The sequence below is a fragment of the Anabas testudineus genome, chromosome 22, assembly GCF_900324465.2.
Source record: "Anabas testudineus chromosome 22, fAnaTes1.2, whole genome shotgun sequence".
NCBI classification, from domain to species: Eukaryota; Metazoa; Chordata; class Actinopteri; order Anabantiformes; family Anabantidae; genus Anabas; species Anabas testudineus.
Window position 1 is genome coordinate 9614057 of NC_046630.1, and position 24215 is coordinate 9638271.

At 39.1% G+C, this 24215-nt stretch overlaps 3 protein-coding genes across 4 annotated transcripts in view; 1 reads left to right on the forward strand and 2 right to left on the reverse strand.

Annotated features, from left to right (window-relative positions):
- Positions 1 to 44: 44 nt before the first annotated feature.
- Positions 45 to 2244, reverse strand: iqcc (IQ motif containing C). Its single transcript, XM_026340097.1, has 5 exons — positions 2158 to 2244; positions 1786 to 1929; positions 1373 to 1703; positions 902 to 1023; positions 45 to 155 (listed from the first exon to the last, which is right to left on the reverse strand). The coding sequence occupies exons 1-5, from the start codon at positions 2197 to 2199 to the stop codon at positions 120 to 122; spliced, it is 675 nt and encodes a 224-aa protein (XP_026195882.1). The 5' UTR covers positions 2200 to 2244; the 3' UTR covers positions 45 to 119.
- A 239-nt stretch (positions 2245 to 2483) lies between these two features.
- fancm (FA complementation group M) overlaps positions 2484 to 24215 on the forward strand; it is a 31761-nt gene continuing 10029 nt past the window's right edge. The window contains exons 1-13 of one of the 2 annotated variants that reach the window (XM_026339087.1): positions 2484 to 3250; positions 3331 to 3503; positions 3594 to 3671; positions 3782 to 3940; positions 19551 to 19682; positions 20191 to 20323; positions 20508 to 20600; positions 20786 to 20890; positions 21350 to 21522; positions 21829 to 22035; positions 22734 to 22974; positions 23093 to 23241; positions 23534 to 23698. In XM_026339087.1, coding sequence (XP_026194872.1) covers positions 2545 to 3250; positions 3331 to 3503; positions 3594 to 3671; positions 3782 to 3940; positions 19551 to 19682; positions 20191 to 20323; positions 20508 to 20600; positions 20786 to 20890; positions 21350 to 21522; positions 21829 to 22035; positions 22734 to 22974; positions 23093 to 23241; positions 23534 to 23698 — 2514 coding nt within the window. In that variant the 5' untranslated portion in view covers positions 2484 to 2544. The remainder of the gene's footprint in view (positions 3251 to 3330; positions 3504 to 3593; positions 3672 to 3781; positions 3941 to 19550; positions 19683 to 20190; positions 20324 to 20507; positions 20601 to 20785; positions 20891 to 21349; positions 21523 to 21828; positions 22036 to 22733; positions 22975 to 23092; positions 23242 to 23533; positions 23699 to 24215) is intronic. The other variant, XM_026339088.1, reaches the window with a different exon arrangement.
- soul3 (heme-binding protein soul3) lies at positions 6243 to 14786 on the reverse strand. The gene is made up of 5 exons (XM_026339090.1): positions 14235 to 14786; positions 9231 to 9325; positions 8283 to 8424; positions 7994 to 8177; positions 6243 to 7857 (listed from the first exon to the last, which is right to left on the reverse strand). Exons 1-5 carry the CDS (start codon positions 14476 to 14478, stop codon positions 7686 to 7688), a joined length of 837 nt encoding a protein of 278 aa, XP_026194875.1. The 5' UTR covers positions 14479 to 14786; the 3' UTR covers positions 6243 to 7685.

The following is a 24215-nucleotide window of genomic DNA, read 5'->3' on the forward strand; positions in this document are numbered from 1 at the left end:
TTATATTAACAAATAACATACATGAGAAACAGCATTTCTTAAAACACATGATAAATACTAGTTGGAAGCTATTTATTTACTGCACCCAGATGTACTCTAGTCCAGTTCATAGTCTGCTGTCAGGATATGCTCAGCCTATCCTTCAGTGCCAAGTACTGTAAAGGGGAAGAAAATGAAGAAAAATAATCATTAGGAGTATATTTTCTACTACAGTTTTATTCTGTAATCAAAATGTAAGTTAAACAAGCTCTGAAGATTATTAAAAGATAGGGATTACATAGTTGAAATTATTAATTTATGTAAATGTTTTAGTAATATTTTCATTTATTATCCCCTAGGGACAAATTGTTGTGCAGTCAGCAGTAACACTCACTCATCAACCACAACAGAAATACCTAAAATAATACAAGGAAGTAAAAATAAAAAAAATCACAATAACTCATTTAGAAAAGCCCCAGAAGCAGAGACAAGAGAGATTTTAGATCTATTTGTCCTACATGAAGGAAGATTAGGAAGATCTAGCTGGACGGACGTTATTTAGGCTCATTGAGTAAATAGAGGTCAGAATCAGACAGATTTTTCTGGTGCATATAAAAATCAAATGGTACATTGCATGTAGGTAGCTTCAGTTTACATGTTTGAAAGTAAAGGGTGGCTACTTTTCAGCTTTCTGGACAAATTGCTTTGGGCTCTGATGGTTTCTGCGGATTTACTATGGTTATTATTCTGCTCTTGATATGATAGGGGCATTTCTGTGAACTGCTGCTTCTTGGACCTATTGTTGTGACGCTGGATACCACTAAATGTCAAATAAATTTTGCCTTGCAGCAGAGGCAATTTTCTTACACTGCTGATGAATGCAGGATGACACTATTATATCTCTCCTTTTGCCCTGTCTTACCTTTTTCCTGCTGTCAATGGCCTGTTGGAGCCAGACCAGCTCCATGGTCAGGGTGTTCCTATGGAGACGAAGGGTCTCTGGGGTCCGGGGGACCTCCTGAGCTAAGCAGAACTGCTGGGAACCTGAAAGAGGGATGGCAAATTCAAAATGACTTAAATCTTTCCACTACAGGGGACAAATCTCTTAGACATGATTCAGCTATAGACATCATGAAGTTACTACTGATGGTCATTGATCATATGCTTTGGACTGTTGGCAGGACAGACCAGGCAACATGAAAACATCACATAGATTCACACACATTACAGATTCAAATGAATGAGATAAATAATGCAGTGCAACAATCAGTCTTTTCTCAACATGAATATTAATACCAATAACAACAACAGATATACTTATAAGTTGTCTTATTTAAAGAATCTTTACAAAACACTTTATAGATGCAAAATGTGTAAGTGCACAAACTTTCACCTTTGTGAGAGTGACCATAGTTCATGTCCATGTCCAGACTGCTCCAGACAGAGGTGGAGTCTCCTGTGCTTTCCATCAAACCACCACTCACATCCCTCTGTCTTTCCTCTTCCCCATCCCCTCCAACGTGGCTGCTGGAGAAACAGACCCTGGACGGATGGTCATGGTCTTTGGCTTGTGAGTTATCTCTCTCAGCTTCTATCCTCTGTAGCAGGATATGCTGATCTCTAACCCTCTCGTTTGACAAGCACGTTGCTGCTCCTGCTGATGGGCTGCTGACATTTAGTCCTGGCTCCTTGGTTGAGCTGCTGGGTCGTGGAAACGGGCCGTGCTAACAGTACATGAGCAAACATATGAGAAACGTATCGAGAAGCTGATTAAATCACGTTCTCATAACAGTGACAGTTACTTACAGTGTCTGTGAAGTGGGGAATAGATATGACCGTATCCCTCCACTGTAAATGGGACAAGCCTCCATCAATTTCTTTGACAATGACTTCAAAGTCTTCTCTGGCTCGACGGACTTCGTTTCTCACCAAGTATCCTCGTGCAAATGCCTACCAAAGAAATTACAGCAATTAGCGATTAGTGTTGATATCTAGCAGCGTTATTTACTGTGTGTGCGTATTTGTCATGTTAATGCTAGCAGCTAGCTAGCTATAGCCAGCGTTAGCTATTTTCAGAGTTAGCAAAAGTATCTAAACACACTAAATGTCACCTTACAAATTACTGCAGACGAATCCTGGAGCTTTTACGACTTTAAAGTCACTAAATAATGTTATTACCTGAAAATAGGTAAGCATGCTTTCCCATTTGCTTCTGTCCATTGCTATGGTAACGGGGCGTCGCTATCGCGAAAGCGGGAGACGAACTCGAACCTTTAATTTTGTTCCGGGGTCAAATTCAAAAATTAAAAGCCTGTCTTTGTGAAATGTAACCGCTTTCATATACTAGTTATGCTTTTAGCTTATTATGTTGCTATGCTGACAATATAAATTTAATTGTGCATTATAAACTATCTCTGACGACTGAAATTACTCAGTAGTAAAACTGTCGTGTTATATTTTGAAAACAAGTTCGGCGGAAGTGACCCCGTGTTTGTATATTCCGGTACCTTCAGTTTGCAATGTTGCTACTCGTCACATTTTTCTTAAAGTTTTGCGCCACAGCTTATGATAATGAGTAGTGGTTCAAATCAGAGAACTTTGTTCCAGACTTGGGGTACCGCCGTTTCTCAGAATAAAGTTATTAAGCCAAAAAAAGATGTCAAGAAAGCCGATGGAGGGCATCGAACAGCCGCAAGTAACACTGCTCGGACAGCGACGACACTTCCTCCTCGAAACCCTCTGTGGACTGAAATCGGCCATGGGTCCACATACACATCAGAGAACCCAGTGAGAACAGAGGACATACCTGTGTATGACGATGGAGAGGAGGACGATGATCTGATGGTGGTCGCTGTCTGTGAAGCGGAAAAGAGCCTGGAACTTGAAGGTGCAAACTTTTTGCAAGCTGACAACTTTGTAGAAACAGAGAGCAAAGCCCTTTCTCCCACCCCATCAAGTGGACGAACATATCCAGACTTCCCTGGCTTTGATAGCTCCTCAGCCAAAGTATGGATCTACCCCACCAACTACCCCATCAGGGAGTACCAGCTAAAGATATCAGAGGCTGCCCTGTTTCAGAACACACTGGTGTGTCTTCCCACTGGTCTGGGAAAGACATTTATAGCCTCTGTGGTTATGTACAACTTCTACCGCTGGTATCCATCAGGGAAGATTGTATTTATGGCTCCCACCAAACCCCTAGTGGCACAGCAGATTGAGGCATGTTATAAAGTCATGGGGATCCCACAGGCACACATGGCTGAGTTAACAGGTAAACAAAAAATATGTCAAAAATCACGACACTCATCATTTTGTCTTAGACATAATTTACAAGCATACATCTACTCCCAGGTAGCATAGCAGCAAAGCAGAGACAGGAGGTGTGGAAGTCCAAGCGTGTCTTCTTCCTCACCCCTCAGGTCATGGTGAATGACTTGTCTAGAGAAACCTGTCCAGCTCAGCAGGTCAAGTGTGTGGTGATTGATGAAGCTCACAAGGCGCTGGGAAACCATGCCTACTGTCAGGTACAGAAAATGTTCACTGATAATCACAGCAGCACCATGGAGATTACTTAGGTAAAGTGTCCTGTACTTGGTTTTCCTCCTGTTATTCAGGTGATCAGACAGCTTAGCAGCCAGACCCTGCAATTCCGCATCCTTGCCCTGAGTGCCACTCCAGGCGGAGATACAAAGGTGGGATGAACAATTGTTTTTGTCCTTTTAAAGAAATGTGTATTAAAAATGAATTCTGGTTTTAACTATTGTCGTATCTCTCCGCCACCTGTCTTACTCCATCCCTGCAGTCTGTGCAGTCAGTGATCTCTAATTTGCTCATCTCACATATTGAGCTGCGTTCAGAAGAAAGCCCAGACATCCAGGCCCATTCCCACCAGCGCAGTGTGGAGAAAGTGGTGGTTCCTTTGGGAGAGTCTCTCTCTGCTAACCAGGCACGCTACCTGCAGGTAGGCTCATGCACTGATGCTTGATAGAGTATTTGGAAGATCACTAATCGTTTGCTAAAATAATTTCCTAATTTTACTTTGACCTACAAATATAGTGCCCAAAAAAGTTTTTATGCCCCTTGGAAGTGTTCACCTGTTCGATCATTGAATCATGACAGACTTAACTTGGTCCTTAACACTTAATCAAAGAAAGAGAGTCAACATGAAAACAGAAATCCTGGCCTAACCTAAATAAAATAAATAAAGTCGAGATAAGTAAGAAAATAAGTAGTCATCCCATTAAAGTTGGTATTTAATACCAACTTTAATGGGAGTACTTTATTGCACCAATTAACAGCGTTTAGCCTTAGTGGACAATTCTCTGGACACTGCATTTCCCCACATTCATCTTTGCAAAACTTTGATCAAGCACTGCCAGGTTGCATAGGGGTCTGGGATCTGCTGCACTCGTTTAATCTTCTACCTTTACAAGCTCTCTGCTGCCTGCTTTAGAGAAGCATCCCCACAGCATAATGTGATGATATGTAGTGCTTGGTTTACACCAAACATAGTCTACAGTCTAAAAGATTTGGGTCTAATCAGATCATAGTACCTTCTTCCACTTGACTTCAGACTTTCTTACATGCCTTCTGGCAAACTTTCTTTTTCTCTTTGCTACTCTCCTATTAAGCTTTGACTGGTGAAGATCTCAGATAACAGGATTTAACCGTATTCCCAGGGATATTCAGTGACTTGTAAAATTATGCTTTTCAAACACCTTTTGGCAGAGTTACTTGAATAGTTCTTTTGTCTACATGGTTTATGTTTTTTTCCAAGATACCAACTTATCAGTAATTGGAACTTCTAGGTGTTTTAATACTTCAGTCTTTAAAATACCTTCACTCCACTCCGATGATCTCCAGTTGCATGATTTCTAAAACCAGTCAGATGCACCAGTGATGATTTAGTGGAAAATCATTCAGTGGGGGTGAACACTTCTAATAGGCGCCGTAAATATCTGAGTTTATGGGATGTGAAAAAGGTAACTCCTATACAGTCCTAAGCAACTAGAATTTGTTATTGTTTAGACCAAAACTACTTACTTCATATAATTCATATTTAAGTCAGTCTTTAACTAACAAAAGTTAGTTTCACATTCAAACTTTTTTTCCTTGGTCATATCTAGTTTAGATTTTATCATTTTGAAGGGCATGCCTTGTTTTTTTGTGTTTTGCTGCCATCTAGTGGTCAATGTTTGAGTCCTTCTGTTAAAAAAGAATTCTTTCAGCATCACATTCCTCTTGCTGTGCTGCTCTTATTGGGTCATTTAACAAAACATTGACTGATTTGAATTGAAAACAACACCCTGTTACACGAGGTGGTCTGCCTGTCTGCCTCTCAGTGTTGATATACTTTCTGAATCATTAACGGATCCAAAGAGGTCTTTGATTTTTATGGGTTCGTTGACTGTCTTGTGTACTCTGCTGTATATGTGCAGTTACATCTGTCTCAGCTGGCTGCACAGCTGGAATGTGAGTCGGCATTTAAAAGTTTAGACCTGTTGATGCATCTTTAGGTATTTTAACTTTAAATTTTCATCTTGTCTACTCATTACCCTTTGACTAGAAGACTTCTGCAACCTGCTTGTTAACCAATATTTCTCACTGCTTTATCTTAATTTCACTAGATGGCACAAAAAATAGAGGTTAAACTGTACTGAAATGAGCATTGCTGCAGTCATTCGGGTGGAATTTAGTGATTGCTGAACAAATTAAAAAGATGAACCAGTCATGCAGACATGCTTTTGGCTGACGTGTGCTTTTCCTTCAGTTGTTGGCACATTTTATCACAGATGTAGGCCAGTAATCATCCAGGTTTTATGGAAAAGTTAAAGTAATAGTATTTCCATCAGACATCAGAGTGTGCAATATGTTAAACTCTGATACACTACAGTGTGTGTGTGTCCCTCTTGTGAGGAGTCATCGTGGTACTATGCGCCAGCTCATTATCCTGCATGTCTCAGAGCCAAGTAGGGCATCCCTATGAGTGGTACATTAGTTCCCAACAAAGAGAAGGATGCCATTTTTGCAGTAAGGTTACACTTAATGCTCATTATGGAGCTTATCATATTTTAATCCATAAAAACTGCTCAGTTATGACATTTTTTAAAGAAAGTAAATGATCAACTGTATTGCATGTGTCAAAACATGGAGATGTCAAATATCAAGCATTTAATACACTTAAAATTCTGTTTGTGCTTCACTTCTTGGATTGTGTAGCAAGTGTATCTGGTTTATGTGCCCAGTAAAGCTCAGCATCTCTATAGGTTTCAAAAGACAAGAGACAAGCACGTTTTTATTGAACAAAGAAAACCACAGTAGCTCATGTTGTTGCACTTGAATTTCACAGTACAGCACATTTACAAAACACAGAAAATAAGCAAAAAGAAAGGAAACAAATATAATCTTTACACGTGATGTTCCCATAAAACCAAACTCTTGAAGAGAAAACTCTACATTTATCATGTCTTTGCAGGTGTTTCCATATTAACGTTACAGTATTTAAATGCAATTTATAATTTCACTGGCAGCAAAAGCAGAAACATTCTTATATTACTCTGAACTGTAAATGTAGCTGATTTGACACTGTTTTTGTTGCTTTTATATTTCATTTTAAAATATAGTGAAGACAGAACATTTTGTGTTATGATGACTATATAGACTTTTCAGATTGGTCATATAACATTCAAAGGAACTTTAACTAAGACAGACTCTTATCTTTCATTTCCTTACAAAAACAGATTTGCAATAATTACAGTAGAGATATACTCTGTGCTACAGTATATTTTTTCTTGGTTGCATTCAACTCAACAGCAGTGGTATCTGCTGTACTGTAGTAAATGCTCACTAACAGAAAATTGAAAGAGTGAGCGAGAGGTACATGGCTAACAATTCCTGCGTGTGAAAGAGACTTGAAGCATGGAGAATGCACTCATTTGCATTATAGAGAAAATGATGTATGTAAGTACTTTGTTGTGATTGTCATTCAGCAGTAAATTCAGCTTTTAGCATTTGGTTTGTAGAAATGTGATTCTTGTTTTCACCCTGTAGTTTTGTACATTCATGATTTCATGTGTTAACTTTTCTGACTTTGTGTCATCCATTGTGTTGAGCTTATTTAGGACTGAAGCCACAAGTTCTGGTTTGGATATTGTTTAGTGGTTGTTTAACATTGCATTGATCTTCACCACATATGACAAGTCAGCGTAGTTGTGCCACAAACAGAAAGGAGATACAATAAGGCTAGAATCCCCACTGGGAAATGTGCTCCCACTATGGTAAAAACAGGCTGTTGTACATTTGTCACTGTGTTCACAGACCTCCCAAGAGTCAAAACTATTTTACTAAACGTTTAACAACAGGGCGCTGTGCTTAGGAAAGAGTGTTTGCCATTCAGCCACCTCAGTGTTAAGAGCAGGAGATGTAAGCTGTGCCTAAACTAGTATCTGTGTTATGTCCATTAGAGCATGGCAGTGATTTAGTTCAGTAATTACAAAACATGAATGAAAAAGCAATGAGAGTAGAGGTTGGGGTGATTCTTTTTTCTGTTTTTTTCCCCCATCAAGCCCCAGTTTGGTGTGCCGGGCTAAATGCTTAGCTGGGGCAGTTTTTAGGGAGTCTTTTTGCAGTACTGTAGTAAATGCTTCCGAACATTGACACAAAGGTTCAAGGATCAAAGACAGTATACTGGGTACTCCTCTCGTCCTTTAGCGTCTCTCTAGGAACCAGATCTCATTCTGACGATTGCTGTGAGCAGGGTTGGTGTAGCCAGCCACAATAAAGGAGTCGTTGACACACACACCAGGAGAGTCTAGCAGCTCTGCCATGGCATTGATCTGGTTAATGATGGTCACTTCATTAGTCGGACCGGTGAAGGCCCTGGAAGAGATAAAGAGGAAATGGTGCTTGTGTAAATCTACTCTTCAACAGCAACATAATAAACTAGCCAAATTATAATTCTACCTGATTTGATCACTTAATCACACAATTCACCCAAATTTGAGTTTTTACTGACCTTGTGTATACAACTGTGGCAGGCCAGATCTCTATGATGATCTCGCTGTCATGTGGTTGTGGGGGTTGGGCCTGATGCTCAATGGGAAGGTAGTATGCCACAGTGACATCGTGGGAGATCACAGAGTGGTTCTCATCTGTGCGCACCACTGTCACGATAGGAAGTGTCATTCCCAGGTAGTCACCTAGATGAAGAAAATGGATTGAAAAAGTAAATTAAATAGAAGAGACAAGGCTGAGATTCAAAAGGAACCTCTCTGTGTCAAAATGTTCCTTGCTTGTAAACTCACCTAAAGAGTTCTGCTGGCATATGTATCTCATTATTCTCATGAAACCATAGCAGATACTCTGTTCATAAGTGTCCTCACGCATTGTTATACAAGCCCAGTGGCCCTTTTCGTAGTGGCGTTTCTCATAGAGGAGCTCCCCACACTAGAAAAGTACAGATAACAAGAGAGGTACGGAGTTAGAAATTAGTCACTTTATTAATACTGTGACAAATACACCCTACACAACCTCTGCTACTTGCTGCTGAGATCCTTTAAGACCTACATTAGTTAGTTTTTCCACAGATTTAAATTTGTATTTGGGCAAAAGAGGTTCACATGGTAAATGGTGTAATGCAACTATATGTATTTCAGTGATTTATTCAGTATTTCTTTACAGCCTTCATTAAATTTCCTGACTTCTTTTACCTACCATAAAATGACATTCAGGGCTGGCTGATAACCTTAAAGTCTGCTGAATATTTAGATACTAATGTACATGAAATAATTGATAAATGTGAGTGGAGAGGTATTCCTATTTAAACAGTATATGTCGTGTGTCACCTCTGTACTCTGTCAGTGTACTGTCCTTTTTTACAAGGCATTGAAACCTGTTCTAAAAATAAGATGCCATGATTGTCCTTTGTTTAACCGAAGACTTCAGCCAAGTTTAAATGAACTAATTAACTCAAGTTAAACCAATTAGCTCTCTTTATTTATATGACCCCTAAGGAGTTTAAATGCCTTATTGTATTGGGTGACAAGATCATCTTGTTGAAAATAAATAGCTGACCCATAGCCTTACACAGAGGTTCTGCATGTAGTTGCAGACAAGTGATGGTGCTTGTCATACTGCATGTGCACTACAGGATATCATTAAAAAAATCAATTCAGCCCCAATTTTCTACATTAGATTAGGTCAGGAAGCTATATAGATCATTTGTCGCAATTCAAATATAAAAAATCAGACACCTTCTCTTTCCGTGTGAGCAGGGTGAAGGGGATGTGTTCCCTGTTGCTGCGTCCTTGGTTGTTGCTGGTTAGCTGTTGGATAGGTTCTGCCATATCTGTCAATGACAAACAAACAATACTTGGTCAGTTTAAACAGTGGATCAAAAATAAAATACTGTTGACACAATAGCAAACAAATTGTCTGTTTGTGTTAGACAGAACCCTTTGTTGTGACTGAAATGCTTACTATGGCTCCATAATAGTCAGAAACTCAATATGTAGCCGCCTCTTTTTACGATTCTAGTTTAGGCTTCCGTGTTACGGCAATTAAAATGAAAGCAAACTATGCATGGCCTCTCCTATGATTGTCAGATACCTACAATGTATTTATATAGTTCGATTACTCCCATGCACTGCATTTTTAGACTCCTGTATAAAACCTGTAAAACATCCTCACTTCCAGTAAACTGCTGGCAGACTGTGTTGGTAGTCGGTATGAGAAGAAGCTGCCAAATGGGCGGTGCACTGTGCCAGGATGACGCAGAGAGTAATGTTTATTAGAACTGATGGAGAGTACAGTCACTAAAGCTGCCCAAGGCCAGGTATAGACTGGTGTTAACAGAGACGACCTACAGCAGTAGCCAATGCTTTTAAAGCAGTGTAACATAATTTATCCACTAGTTTTTTTGCAGTCACAATAGCATTATGTTCCAGTGTTGAACCATGAAACACAAGAGGCTTAAGGTGATCCGGGTTCAGCCACATTTTGTCAATCAACAGACAACAAGGACAACTGAATAAGACGGGTCTGTTTTACCTATGTGATCAGTCATCTGACAACAAACAAAGCAGTGGCTTGAGGTACAGCTGTGTCCATCTGCACTAGCTTTGCAGGACCTTATGAAATCTAGGGGCTTGTGTAGGATAAGCACAAACATTTCACAGAAAAGCAATTCTTAGTTTGACGTATAATGACAGAAGAAGAGGGAAACGGCACAAGCACTGCATGGTTACCAACAAATACAGAGCAGACCGGTATGTCAGCTCAAGCAAATTCATCACTGCCTCTGGCAGCACCTCCAGAGCCGCTTAGTGTTGACACAGAACAGTCAACACACGCTCTTGCTTTTGTACCTGGGCTTTCTCATCAATACAGGTTAGTAGTCACGTGCCCATTCAATCTGGCTCTGCTTCCTCTCACTTTTTTTTTTTTTTACTGAAAAACAGACTTTAATTTGGCAGTATTGTTTTGACAGGGTTCTCAGTTGTCCTCAGGAGGTGATTTGTTATTTTCATTAAAGGATTTCTTACACAGTCTGGGTATGAAAAAAACAAACAAACAAACACAATCCACAACAGGATTGCGGTTTTTGTAGACAGGTTTTGTAGACAGGTTTAACTGTACATACGTTACTGGGTAGAGCCAGTAGTGTTTGGCTAGAATGAGGCCTCTTGTGGTTTTGCATCTCAACTGACTGGCTTGATGACGTTAAACCCAAAGCCACCTTACTTAAGAAACAATGTTGTGTGCGTGATTTTTCATGCCATGATATACTTAACCCACCACTGTCCTGTGATATGAATGCATGTTTCCAGTGGCACTCATGATAAACCGCTGTGGACTGATGGAAAGAGACCACATATACCTGCACATATTTGTTTTTTGTTTGCTGTTTCAAACAGCCTGTCACAATTCCATTAAGTAGAATTTGTGTTATTTACAAGAGTAAAAAGACCTTTTTTCTTTTTGTAGATTGCTGGATGTGTAAACAAATCTATTTATGTCAATATTTATGAAGGGAGACTAAGGCAGCAATTGTTCATTTTGTTTCGATAATAGTAAAGTAAAAACTCGCTGTTGGCTATTTGAGGTGCTAACCTTAATCTTTGGAGCAATACATTCTATTTTGTTTACAAGCTATGAGGCCATCATGCATCTATGTTGTTGATATCTGCTTCTCTGGCCACCTTTGAGTATATGCTGTAAATAGTAATGCCTTTGCTTCCAGTACAGAGCTTCAGTACTGGAACGTGCACGTAAAGGGGTTTTGGTCCACTATTGTTTTTTGCAACAGGTCATGACTCAAAAGTTGTTTACAGCCATTATACTGTATTAGAGGCTACAATGATACTGTTGTCATGGATACTAATTTAATCTTAAAGGTGGTACCTCTCTGTGGCATTTTTTACAGTAAGTGACAGAAAAGACAAGTTATTAGGTAGCTACAGTAGGATTAAATGTGAGCTTTTATCATTAGCTAATATTCGCCAGTGTATAAAGTAAATATGTGCATTCAGTATACTGCATAATAAACTGGTCAAACCTCACCCCACTCAACCTGACCCCTTCCCGATTAAGGCTACAGTTAGGTAGTGCAGTGACTTATCAGCCACAACCTTAGTACAGTACAGACAAGGTAACTAATCCCCCCTGAGTCACAAAGTCACCAACAAGCGACTCTCATTAGTGCTAGAGAGAAAGATGGATGAGTCTACCTGTTGCTAGATTCTAAGTTTGCAGTTAGATGGCAAACAGCTTAAGATGGTGGTTCCCAACTTGGTGTTGGGAATGGAAAAACATGTCTTGTGCGGCAAATTATTTTTTTCTATTACAATTTGTTTTACAGTTTTCTCTAATAATGCATATTTTGCATATTTTCTTGAGGAAAATGTTCCTTAGTAAACAATGTAATAATCTAGAGATGGGGTCATACATAGATGATGCTTCCTGTTCAAAGGTCACAAGACAGAAAGATTTGGAGACCCTGGCGTATATTATTATGACTGTTTTTAAATTCACTGTCAATATTTTGTGCCCTAAAATGTGCAGTTATCTATCTTAATTTTGAAAACAGCGTGTTATTGCACTGAACCAGGAATGAAATTACTGACATTTATTTTATATGAATGGCTCCATTGTTCACAATGGTGTATTCAAGAGCTGTGTTTTCCAGTGATCTGAAAGTCTCAAGAGTTCAAAACAACTGCAGTTGTAACCAAAAGCTTACCACTGGCTGAAGGCACGAACACAAAAATTTAATTCAGGTCCTTTTTAAATACAGTATATTGGTCAATTGTGTTTTAAAACAATGTTGGAATGGAGATCAACCTGAGATTAATTTATGGAAATATGAGAGACTGGAATAATATTTTAATAATATTTTTTCTATACCACATAAACGTGTGAATAAGACGTAAAGTCATATTAACCCTTTGAAAAGATAAGCTGCCACTTCAAATTAAATACAAAGTCTGCCAATGGCAAATATAAAGGACAGGGCGTTTTAGAACATATGTGCCCGCAGGTTTGTGCTGCCTGAGGCACAGCTCAAGTGAATGCTCAAAGCCAAGGCTGGGCTTATCTACTGATCAGGGGCTCTAATCACTTTAACCCTGTGCAGTCTTGACCACATTCCACACAGTTCATGCATACAGAGACATATAAATGCATGGTTACAATGTATGAACCCACACCATACATTATATTCATGCACTAGTAACTCTGTCCTCCTCTGGAGTCATTAGGTCTAGCAAATGAAGACTGTTCCACCTTCCATTTCTTTAGAATTTAAAGTGCAGGGTTGTAATTGCCTGGGGTGAACCTTTTGACTTGAAGTTACAAATCCGGGAGATAAAAAGCAACTACAAATTCACACCCCCTTCCGCCTTTGGTGTTGCAATCATAAGCTGAACATAGCTGATGTAAATTGTAAATGTAAAAATTAGACAATTCATTTTTTGTCAGGATATACTGTAGTGTATAATCGAACGTCACACATTTCATGTGCGTGCCCAGTGTTTATCATGGCCTGTCTAACACTCTTAGATTATCCTTTGCATTTCCCAGTAAAACAAAGCACCCTTTCTTTTTATGTAGCTGTGCACAGTTTGTTTCCTGCTCTCTTTTTTTCATGCTGAGCTTGAAATAATCTAATCATTCAATAAACTCACAGCCAATGATGAATTATTGTGGGTACAACAAATATGAGAGGATCCCCTTCGTTAAACTATTCACTTTAGTGGAGGCAGCAGACATGTTTTTACTTATTCAGTCATACGTTGACTGTTTTTCTTTTTTTGTCGTCTGTTTTGCTGCCACAAAAAAGTATTTTTAGCATATAAAGTACCAGATAAATTTGTGTGATTTTCTGCTAATTTTCTGTTGTGCTTTTTTGCTACTATAGCTCCAAATCATACAGTTATTATAGCGTTATCATATTATGTTATATTAGTATATTATACTATAACCATACTGACAATGCTGTAGTACAGTACATTACTATAATGATGTTTTATTGTGTCAATGATACTGTGTCAGTTAGCTATTAAAATATCAAATCCTTTATGGAAAAAACTAATAATTGGTATTAAATGCCTCATAACAACATAATTAATGACAATTTTTGTAGACAGGATCTGAGCATTTTGACTGATCTAAAAAGGCAGGCTTGTATGTACATTGACTTCCATTTACTTGCTGTACTGATTGTAAATACTGTAATCTCTTGATTTCTGTTTGACACAGTTTCATGTGACTCAAAACATGCACAAAACTGACAAAATCCCTCTTTTAGGTGGGCCGAATACACACACTAAGTTGACATATAGTGTTTTTCATATAGCAAATTTTATATCAGTTACATTATTGACTCATGACCACACAGGAAACACGACTTTGCTGTTATTATGGCAGTTTTACGCCTTATATTACATGTCTGCATGCAAGGAGTTGAACTTTTTGAGTGTATTCTCCACTGTTTGCCCTCATATTGAACTTTTTCACAGCTAAAAGTTAAAAAACATGCTTGCAAAAACTGATTAGGGTGCTTTGATAGAAAGTAGGACAATGTACGAGGTAGTAACAAAGTTATGCCTGGAGTAAAACATGTGGTTGGTTGAGTTTCTGTTGCCAAAGCTGAAGACAGAAATCTACCAGTTCAGGTTGAGTTTATCTGCTTAGGCTGAGCCCTGTTCGTGTCTGGTTTGTGTTTCAGCTGCAGCATTCATGTTGTTTTGCTGTTTTACCTTGAGGGACGTCCACTTGGTGTCCTCTCGCTACGTCCTGCCAATAGTGCAACAGTCGATCGTGATCTTCGTCCTCCTCCATGGTTTCCCCTTCTTCTTCCAGGCTGCCATTGCCCGAGTCGGACAACTGGTCTTCCGAGAAAGACTCCAGGTCCTCCAGTGTGATCACCCCGTGTTGGTCGGGCCCGCTGCCGCCGCCTCCGCCGCCTCCGCCGCCGCTCATCTGGCAGCCGCCTCGGTCCATTTCTGGTCGTTAGACTAGTGACGTTACCTACCGAGGAAAAACAGCTGACCAAAAAAATAACAAAAGAAGTAAAGAATCGTCGACTGAGTGTTAATCTTTTTTGTTTCCAACGTCGACGGAACAACCCTTTACGATACTGTGTTGTCAACAAAGCTTTTCGTGTTCGGATCACCGGTGTTTTTAATGGTACACGGAGTAGAATAAACCCGGTCCTGTGTTAAAAACAAACGAGGAGCTCGTCAGATTTAGCGGTGCAGAGCAGCGCGGCTCCTCTCCGGTCCGAGCTGGACATGGACGCGGTATTTACGGAGGAGGACGGCGGACCACGTGACGCTGCCTATGGAGCCCCTCCTCCTCCCGAGACGATAAATACCCGAGACCCCCACCCGGGTCCGGAGACCCCCCCACACCAGAGTAATCCCACAGGGTACTAAGTTGGTGCCCCCAGATTGTCAGCATGGGTGCTGAACAGCGGCTTCAGGAGTTTCAAAGTTTATGGTTATTATTTCGCAATCAGATTAAAAAAAAAAAAAATTATATATATATATGTATATATATTTTAGATTATCTTCTTCATTGATTGATCAGTTATATAGCTTATAACATATAAAAACTAGTGAAACATAACTCCCCACAGTAGCTTTTACAGTTTTGTTACAGATATAGAAGATATATAGATTTAGTTTTACTTTAAGAAACTGTTGGACGTCTTTACACCCAGCGGCAGCAAGCAGCAGGCGCTGATGATGTGTGCAAGAACAGCTATGACTGTCTATGTGTACTAGCAAGCAGAATACAAAACAGCAAAATAAGACGTAAAAAGGGATAACAGTGCACTTTAAACAGTTAGTTTGTGTGTTGTTGCTATTGCACATACTTTTATTTTAGTAAGGAGTTTTAATTATGAACAGACTTGAACTTGCACTAGGGGACAGACTAGGCAGGATTTCCTCCGATCTGTGTTGCTGCAGCAGCCAACCACCATGTTGCACCCTTCAACATGCACGTACAGAGGCTATTATATAATACTCTACCATCTGTGGGAGAGTCTCCATGTAAATACACTCACAAACAAAGACACACAGATACACACATCTCACAATGCTCTACAGGGAAGGAGACCTAACAGGCCCCACGCGCTGGCAAACGGCATCAGCGTGTATCCACATGCACCACCATATGGGTCTTGATGTTCATAGCTGTTCCTTAAAACCTACACAGTGTTTGAGTCTTGATTTACAGCAGTGATGATTCTGAAAATGTTTTTTAGGGCTTATCACACAATTAAGCATATTGAAATTTCCACGCTTCATCTGAGCAAAGTAATCCATCTCTGACTATTCCTATCTCCCCCCATAAGAGTCAGTGACACACACTCATCCATCCTATTGTTGACTTACAGCAGTGAGAGTTCACTTTACTGTAGTTTCTTTTAATACCTGCCTTCAGCATGGCGTTTTTCGTGGATACCTCATTTCACTTAGCGTCGTGCCAAACAATAATGTCATTGATCGCACGTCCTCTCCTTCTTCTCTTTTTAAAAAACTTACTGACCCTGGAATCTTTCCAAATCTAACATGCACAGCCTGTTTGTTTATTATCTTAAAATATTCTCTAAATGATTTAATTATTTATTTATATTGTTGTATTTATATTATTGTTTAATTACTGGGACCACAGCTAAAAAATGATAGCATTTCTTTTTTGGATGATAGTCACAAGGAAGGCCATTTGTTAGTTCACATCACAATTTAACCAGACAAAAACAGTGACCTCACTAATCTGGTTGTGTGTAATCCTATAATCTGGGCCTGACCGCTGCACACACACGTTCCTACATTGTGCTCCACCTGTCAATTACAAAGAGAGAAAATGAGAGAAGAGGGAATGAGGTTGTGCCTTGTAGCCAGCCATTTCTCTTAATGCTGCCTGCTTCTCTCTGACACACAAAACCCCACAGATATTAATTTTTAGTATAATATACACTCACTACAGAAAATCAATGCACAACAAACTAATTTGTTGGATAAAACATGCAGAGACAACCACCTGTAGGGCAAAATGTAAAGTTGGCCTTAGGGTGGCGCCAGAGAAAAGATCATTACTTTACCTGAATCTAAAGGATTAATCCATTTACATCTAGTCATTTGGCAGATGATTTGATCCAAAGCGACTTACAGTGAGGTACCAGGTACAGAGGCAGGCAGGGCAAGGAGCCTACTGGAGGTAGATCACAGCTGGGATTCGAGCCTCAGTTTCCCGCATGGAAGGCAGCAATGTGACCACTACACAATCTAGCCACTTCCATGCAACACAAGCTATTTAGAGGATCAGACTGAGCTCTACATTGTCAGCTTTAAACTTGAGGTCTTAATGCTCTAAGCTGCCAGCGTGCGAATGTGCATTGTTTACATGTCACTATGCATTTATGGTACCATCTAACATGAGACATCAGGCATTACTGCTTAATGAGTTACTAGACATCTAGACTTTTAGAACACATAGTTTAGCCTATCATCATGTTTGCTTAATTAGATCAAGTTAGATTAGTTGACTCTGAATTGCTCTGTACAAGAAACTGTATCAAAGGCGTCTCTTTATATGTGAAAGCCTCCAGTCCTGATTAATAGGGGGGAATTGAGTAAGTTTAAACAACAGATAAACTCATAAATCTTAATTTTGTTTGCTAAAATTATTAATTATATTAGCTTAGATGTAAAGTCAGGGAATCACCAATATAAGTTTGCTTTTGACACCAAGAATGGTTGTGCTACATTTCGTGGCAATCCATTTAGAATATATAGATTTATATAATAATAGTATTAAATCTGAATCAGAGTGTTGGAGACAGGCCATGCCACCAGTAAGGCTAAAATAAAACTAATTCAAGTATATGAGGAATAGGAAGCATGAAGGAGGAGCATGTAGTTTACAACTTTAAACCTGCAGTGATGCAAATTATCTGCAATCCTCATGACAAGTTAACTACTTTACATTTGCCCTATCATCTTGCAGAGGATATAATTTAATACTTTGAATCAGATCAGTGATGAGGAAGCTGTGTAATATGTTGTTCTTTAGAAACAAGAAATACATAACCTAATAATATATATTATTATTATTATTGTTCTTGTTGACTGGGAGGTTGAAGTACACGCACTTGCTGTTGACAGACATAATTTTCCCTCTTGCACATCCTTCTCAAACATACAAATAAATGCTATCAAAGTATGATACGCAATGTTTGCTGCTGTCCAGACAAAGATGACTGATCAGTAAAAATGTGATCTATGAACAATAGATAAGTTACATATAAACAGTGGATGCAACAGGCCAAATCTGGCCATTTCTGGTTAATGCATCAGTCACTAATGCTCAAAAGTAAGGTTGGAGGAGGCTATAGCCTTGTCATCTACCACATGATTTCATTTGAGTTCTTCTCCTTTTGTCCTTATCCTTTTATGTAACCCTTTATATACAAGGCTATACTATTTTCTGGAACATCTAGCTTATCTTTTTGTCTGTAAGCAGGACTGGATGAGATCTTTACTAATTAAGAAAAAAATACAAAAAGGGAAGTGTGGCTAATATATTGCACATACCTCCCATTGAAAGTATTATTCAACATTGTACTTATTAAAGTGCTATTTTAATTTACTATTGAGGTTTCTTAACAAGGTAAGACTTCCTCCGTCTTCTAAGCCCTAAGTAACAGATTAATTAATAGTGGAAATGTCATTTTAAAACATTTCTGTTAAAAAATTAAATAGCATCATTTCTGTAAAGTTGAATTTTTAAAGCCTTAGGTGGTTCCTTAGTTTCTCAATAAATTTCCATAGGCATACACCTGTTGAGGGATCTGTTTTCAAGTTTAAATGGTATCATGTGTAATGAAGCAAAAAGCCTGGTAAGATGGGCTGGCCTCCTTATGCTCCCATGAAAGAACACTCGTGGCTAGGTGATATAGCTGTTGATATTTTCTGTAAGGTCAGCAGGTTTAAAGGTTGTTATTTAACCCTTCGCCTTTGTCTTCATAAGCCACATGAAGCACGCTGGCATAAGAGAAACAGGTTGAGGTATCACAGAAATGGGGCAAGCTGTCAGCTCAGATTCCACTTCAAGAGACAAGCTTAATATCTTATTTTTTATTGGTTCTAGCTGCCCCATGGGTGATTGACAAGTGGTATTATAAAAGACACAGAATCAACACAAAAGTGCCAGGCATACAGTTCCTTTAATAGTAGAAGTAGAAATAAATATTCTTAATATTTAAAACTTTTAAATTGAGATTTTTTTAAGTCTGTACTAAATGTTGACTGTGATGCTTGAATAGCCAACAGAATGAATACGTTTTGAGAGAGAAATAGATGTGTATAAATGGGCACATGTGATCTACTTTCTGCATCATACCATAATTAAGTGTGGTCCTTCATTACTCCAGCACCATTACAAATCAAAACAACTAAATTGCTCTTCATCTGTCACAAAATCATTTTTTCCCCTATGCCAGTGGGATTCTAAAGGGCAGCCCACTTTCACAACAGCCTTTTTTTCTGTTTAGTTTCTAGAGCAGCAGTTCCCAATAGCTGAAATTGAAATTGAAATGACCCAGCCTCCCATTATCAGCCATCATGAGGATGAATAGATATTGCCAAAATTGTCTATTTGACAAACTACTTCCACCCTTTCTTCCCATTATGAGGAAATGAGGGCAGAGAAAAGAAGAAAGAATCAAACAAATTTTAGTGTTATATTGTGTCTCTTGTTGAAGTAAGGCTTCTGTGAAGTCTCTGCAAGTTTGTTTACCATTAAAGTAACGTGTGTGTGTGTGTGTGTGTGTGTATGTGTATGTGTATGTGTATGTGTGTGTGTGTGTGTGTGTGTGTGTGTGTGTGTGTGTGTGTGTGTGTGTGTGTGTGTGTGTGTGTGTGTGTGTGTGTGTGTGTGTGGATGCACTTTCTGGCTTTGTTTTGCCAAGGTGCTAGCAACTCAGCCTGATGCATTACAGCTTAAAACAGGAAATGGCCTAATATTGATGACCTCTATATGTATTTATTCCTCTTCCCGCTAAGGTGTTGGAGAAATTCATGTCACGTCTGGTTCAGAATCGGGTGATGGCACACAAGGACCTGAGGACTCTCACCAAATACCAGATTATCCTTGCCAGGGATCAGTTTCGCAAGAACCCACCAGCACACATCAAGGCATGCGCAACACACTGAGAATCTTATAATATACTAACTAAAGACAATACTGTATGATACTCATCATCTGTCTATGAAAGTCTTGACAGTTTAAAAAAATGACATGTCCAGGTTACTATACTATATATCACTGTATTTAGAAAGCTTTAGATCATTATCTGGTAGTTAATGATTAGAAACAAGTTTTCTCTCTCTGTTCAAATATTCCAAATTGCATGTTTAGCAACCAAGACATCAGATTTGTGTACCATGGCCAGTATACCAGTAAAATTCGTTACAAAATAATGTTGTTCAGCCTTTAGTGACACTGAGGAAGTGGTATAAATTAAGCTAAGGTTGTAGTTTGCAGAGCTATTGAACTCCCCAACAGGAATTGCAGCACTTATATACAGTATGTTTCTTACACTCGGACACTGAACTGCCCAATATTACATTTCTTTAAATCCAATACTTGCCATTTTTAAATAAAACTTTTATAAAATTCTTACCATGGTCTTGATCTCTACAGGGTCCACAGCAGGGTATGCTGGAGGGTGACTTTGCCCTTTGCATTAGCTTGTACCATGGCTACGAGTTGCTGATGCAGATGGGGCTCAGATCACTCTTCTTTTACATCCAGGGAATCATGGATGGATCCAGAGGCCAGTCACTCCACCTCTTGGCTTATTTCTTGCACGTTTTCCACACAAATACAGTAACTTCCCATGAAATAGATTCCCATCATCCTCTTTCATTCTTAATATTGTGCACACTCAATTATATATATGGTTTGATTTAAAAAAACTCATTTGGTACAAGCATTCTTTATGTTTCGCTTTTCTACAGAAATGTCCAGGGCGAGAAATGAGCTGCAGAGGACTCCCACCTTTATGGACCTCTACCGTGACATGGAAGGAATGTTTGTGAAGCCATCTGCTGGTACCCAAGCACTTTCTCATATTTTATCAATCAACATTCTTCAGATCAGGCATGTTGACAGATATGTTGTCAAGTTCTTAATTTTGTTTGTGCAGTTACCTGGATACCGCAAAAAGTGCTTTAAAATATATCAAGGAAAACGCTGCTTCAATGTGACTAACATCCTCTATCATTATCACTTATAGGTCCAGATGAGCCATTTATTTACAGTCACCCCAAACTGGAGAAGCTGGAGGAGGTGGTGCTGCAGCACTTTACACTGTGGGCTGAAAGCTCAGCAGACAGTAACGGTAATTTTCTTATTATGGCAGTGTCGACTCGTATTTGGAATAACCTGAATTAAAACATGTTCCAATTACAGCAGTGAGAAAGCTTATGATAAACTGTTTAGAGTAAAGATCAGAGTAAATACAGCCTCCAAGTCACACAGTCACCATACAGTATTTCACATCTTCTGTGCACACCATGTTCATTAAGCAAAAGCAATGAAAGATCCCACAGTAAAGCATAGCTTTCACTGTAAATCAACCTAATGACTCAATCCTAATTTTTCAAACAAAGGCACAATACATTTTGTTAGGGGAGTGTTGAGAAAGCTGGAAAACATCACACAACAAAGCATTCAAACATCTGAATCAAATAGGCATGCTGTATGATAAAGTGCCGTAAGAAATCAGTTCTTGATTAATGAAGGAATATTTAAGCAGTGTTCTTTTCTTTCTTTCTGTCTCGTCCATGTCCGTGTTCAGGTCCTCAGGAAGTGAGCACGCGCGTGATGATCTTTTCATCGTTCCGTGAGAGTGTACAGGAAATTGCAGCCATGTTGAACCGCCATGCTCCACTGATACGGGTGATGACTTTTATGGGTCAAGCCTCAGCTGGAAAGGGGGTTAAAGGATTCACTCAAAAGGAACAGCTGGAGGTAGTGACTATGTGCCTTTTTTTGCATGAACTGACAATGTAGTGTATGTAGTTTAGTTTAGCTTAATGTGCTAAAGTTAGTGTTATGATGGTATAGTTATTTCACTGCTACTTAATTCTCATTGCAGTTTCTCTCTACAGAGCCTGCATTTCCTCTGAATAAATAATGCAGTAACAGCACTCGCATGTAAATGTACATTGTGTCCTGGTGGCTGCTGTAAACACACACATATGTTTAGGTTGACAGCATATAAAAAATGTATACTGCATTTTTACTGTAGCTTTGCTTCCATCACTTTTGTTTTAGGTGGTGCACAGATTTCGTCAGGGAGGCTTCAACACACTGGTGTCGACCTGTGTCGGGGAGGAGGGGCTGGATATTGGAGAGGTGGACCTGATTGTTTGCTTTGATGCGCAGAAGAATCCTATCCGTCTTGTGCAGCGAATGGGACGTACTGGTCGAAAGCGCCAGGGACGAATTGTTGTCATCCTGGCTGAAGGCCGTGAGGAGAGGGTGAGAAAACATAGCAACCCTCAAATTAACTGTTCATTTTCCTACCCACAAACAGAATTAATACTGCAACAACACATCATCAATAGGGTAAAACTAACATATCTCCTGATGGCCCAACTACTTACCTAGACCAGGGGTATTAAACTCAATCACACAGAGGGCCAAAACTCTAACTCTAAAGCACCCTTTAGGTCGTGGGCCGAACAGGATAAACATTTATTAAACAGACTAAAACGAAACATTTTTTAAACATAAATATGAATCGAAATAGACGGTACAATATTATTCCCAAATAAATAAATTGAAACTTAAAATAACTTTTCTAATAACTAATAACAATTCAAAACGTTCATAGATTATAGTCCTTAATTACGGCAACATTTGCTCCACAAACAAGACGCACAGGTTTACCGGCAATATGAGTAAACATATATTCAGCCTTCCACTGGTTTTGAAAGTCTGTGTTTTCAGAATCAGCTTCTTTCTTGGCCGTTGTGTGGAGCTGGCTATGACTTGAAATTAGGGTTGTACACATCAACAGATGCAAGATTGATCTGACGCAATTGAAGCGGGAATGATCACAGGTAGCTTATCGTTTGGTAAGGCATCTGTTGTGCTGCATTATGGGATTTGTAGTTTGTGTATTTTCTGTGCTTTATATTGCTGGGCCATTGAAATAAGGTTTTTGTTTTCTTCAGACCTACAACCAGAGCCAGAGCAACAAACGCAGTGTTTACAAGTCCATCATCGGTAACAAAAGTGGGTTCCACATGTACCCCAACAGTCCACGGATGCTGCCCGAGGCAGTGAACCCCACCCTGCATAGGATGCACATTACCTGTGGCCAGTTTGACCACCAGGAGAGCAGCAGGAGGTCTGTCAGAGGTCGCCGTTCCCACTCTGAGGGACGGGCCTCACTCATCCACCCTCAAAACCTGAGTATGAAATCAGACATTTATTAAAAATGATCACAAACAGAGATTGAGGAAACAAAGTTTCTTTTATTGGGGACACTGGATGTCGGTTTCTTAGCTTGTGTGTATGTCTAATGTGGTAGTTCGACAGGGCCCTACAACACTGGATGGGTTACTAAGCTCTACAGAATATTCCGTGTGGGCCTCAACTATGAAGCTAGAGGAATGTGAAGCTCATCCAACATTGAAGCAGTCACACTTCATGTCACTACCCAGTGATCTACTACCTCAGGTTTCTTTCTTTCTTTGCTATATTTAACATATAACATGTTCTGTAACATGCGTCACTTAATGCTGTAATAATTTTACTGATTATTTTATTCAAACACGTTTAAGATTGAAATCAAGACACAAAATGGTCGTAGTAAAATTAATACAGTTTAGAAAAATATGGACTAACATTGTAAATATCTACAGATTGACCTGCTGGATACCTCCGTGTTTGTCATTAATTACTAGCTTGAATATAATGTTTCTATTTTACTAATACCTTAAATATTATGATGTAATTTGATGCCCCAAAGGAGGAAAGTTCCAAAAGCAGACCACCATCCAGAGAGCTGTCTTTGTGGGAATGGAGACATTGGCAGCACAAAGCACTTCCTACCCACGCTGTTGATCATTCTCTCCGCTGCCAACATTTCATTAAGGTGATGGAGCTCGTAGACAACATGAGAGAGGAAAATGAGGTAAGAACTTGAACAACGTGTTCATGTAGAACAACATTATTTTACAGTATTTTGATACCTTTAAGGTAAAAGATAATATAGCCCTAATGGGTGCCATGAAAGAAAAAAAACTCTGCAAAATGACATCAAACATCTTGTATAACTTGCTTAGTTTTATAAAAGGAAGAGTCTATGTTTATGCAGGGCAACTTTATACACTCACCAGTCTGAAAGGAGTCAGCTGAGTTGCATGTGAACAGATGATTGTGACCTGGAAGGCAAATTCTTGGCATAATAAATAGGCTCCATGGCGTAATTGTGGATTCAGTTAAAAAAAATTCTCTTCATATTCATCCTGGTGTTTCCAGGCAACTTCACCCTTGTTTTCTATGTCTTAAATTAGGTTTAGTAAAAAACATTTTTAAGATAGCACCGGAAACACTGCCTTGGTTATTTCTCTTTAAGGCATTCATAATTACAGTTTTTATAATTCCTTACTTTTATAGAGAAGTTATTTATTTTTTCTTCCTTGGGATGT